We start from the raw sequence: 1,466 nt of genomic DNA, 5'->3' as shown, positions 1-1,466 counted from the left end.
TATAAGCTCCTACGTAACGATCTTCTATCTACTACTAACTTTATTATGTTTATAACAAACTAAGTATGGCGCCTCCTTGCGCACCGCACAAGCGTGTCTCCAAACTTAAATCAACCAATCAAAAGAACTGATGTCTTGTTGCATCATTAAGTCAAATTACTAATAAAAGATAATTATCTGCACTTCTTTGGTTGTTTTCTTCCAAAGAACATAGTATTATCTATTACTCTTTAAGGAAATAATACTGGTGTAACGAAGCACCCCGTTACATCACCCCACTACGTTGACTAATGTAGGGTGACAAATACTATTATGTCTTTCCTTGTAATTTTGCATTATTTATTTTGATCAAGAAAAATGTTATTTTCATCCAACCATTTGGTTCTTTCTACCCCATGCAAGAATAAATTACCCACGCTGCCAACTTGAGTTTTATTAGCCAACCAGAAGCATTATCTATTGCACTTTGCATATTTTTACAAGCGAAAAAAAAAAAAAAATATTGTTGTGTGGGTCTACTGTCCAATCTTTTACATTCTGAATTGTAAATAAGCGGTAATTACCACTCAATATCACTAACAATACATATTTTAAATCACACTCAATTGCTACGTGATGAAACGGTCGCATTGCAAGCTGCATTTCGAACAAAAGAATGCCTAGACACCAACAATCCACAGCCTTGCCATAGCCACGCGAGCGCTTAGGTTTCAGAAAATCGGGGCTGTATACGCAGGAGAGTTTGCCATCGTACGAGCGCTCGACAATTGATTTACACTAGTCTTTGAAAGACCGAAATCCACAAGCGCAATAATTCCATCGATATCAATCTTTATGCTATCGGGCTTCAAATAAGGATAAACAATGTCGCACGCATGCAAATGAGACAGTGCAAGTACGATCTGTGTAGCGTAAAACTTGAAGCGCTCCAAATCAAGCGACATTTTTACTCGATACTCTTTTATTATGTAACAACGATTCATATGCGTGTAAAGACTGTTCTCAAGTAAAATACCAAGCTTAAAAAACACACAAGACTGGCTTTGAAACAAAAACGCAACGGTGCCACTAAAGGATGATGCACGTCACGCCAAATTCGCATTCCAATCTTCGTGCACAGCTTTTCGTCATTCGACATTAACCTTCTCTCCAATATTTGTGCGGCAACAATTTCGCCCGTAGTTTTGCGCTCCGCCAAAACCACTGTACCAAATGTCCCTTTCCAAGAACTCGATTGACGTGGAAATGTTAAATCGAAAGAGAAAGCTCACGCTTCAAAGTCGAGACTTGAAACGTCCTTTCCATGTTTGCTGCCTTCCGTTCATTGTCTGGCTTTTGGAATGCAGACATGTCAGCTTCTATTTGCATTAAAATGTCATGTACGCGACCTCGTGGGCTCAGCCAAATCTCGTCACGCGTCGTAAACGTCAATTCGCGTTTCAGAGACTAGTTCTCAATGATGCCAG

The 1,466-nt window shown here is 39.4% G+C and overlaps 1 protein-coding gene across 1 annotated transcript; it reads right to left on the bottom strand.

Annotated features, from left to right (window-relative positions):
• Positions 1-710: 710 nt before the first annotated feature.
• Positions 711-944, bottom strand: CCR75_007415 (uncharacterized protein; the record flags this gene model as incomplete). Its single annotated transcript, XM_067965476.1, has 1 exon — positions 711-944. The coding sequence occupies one exon, from the start codon at positions 942-944 to the stop codon at positions 711-713; it is 234 nt and encodes a 77-aa protein (XP_067823360.1).
• Between the last annotated feature and the right edge of the window lie 522 nt (positions 945-1,466).

The sequence above is a fragment of the Bremia lactucae genome, linkage group LG13, assembly GCF_004359215.1.
Source record: "Bremia lactucae strain SF5 linkage group LG13, whole genome shotgun sequence".
Classification (NCBI taxonomy): domain Eukaryota; phylum Oomycota; class Peronosporomycetes; order Peronosporales; family Peronosporaceae; genus Bremia; species Bremia lactucae.
The sequence above is the reverse complement of the archived record's forward strand: the minus strand, read 5'-3'. Positions and strand labels throughout refer to the sequence as shown.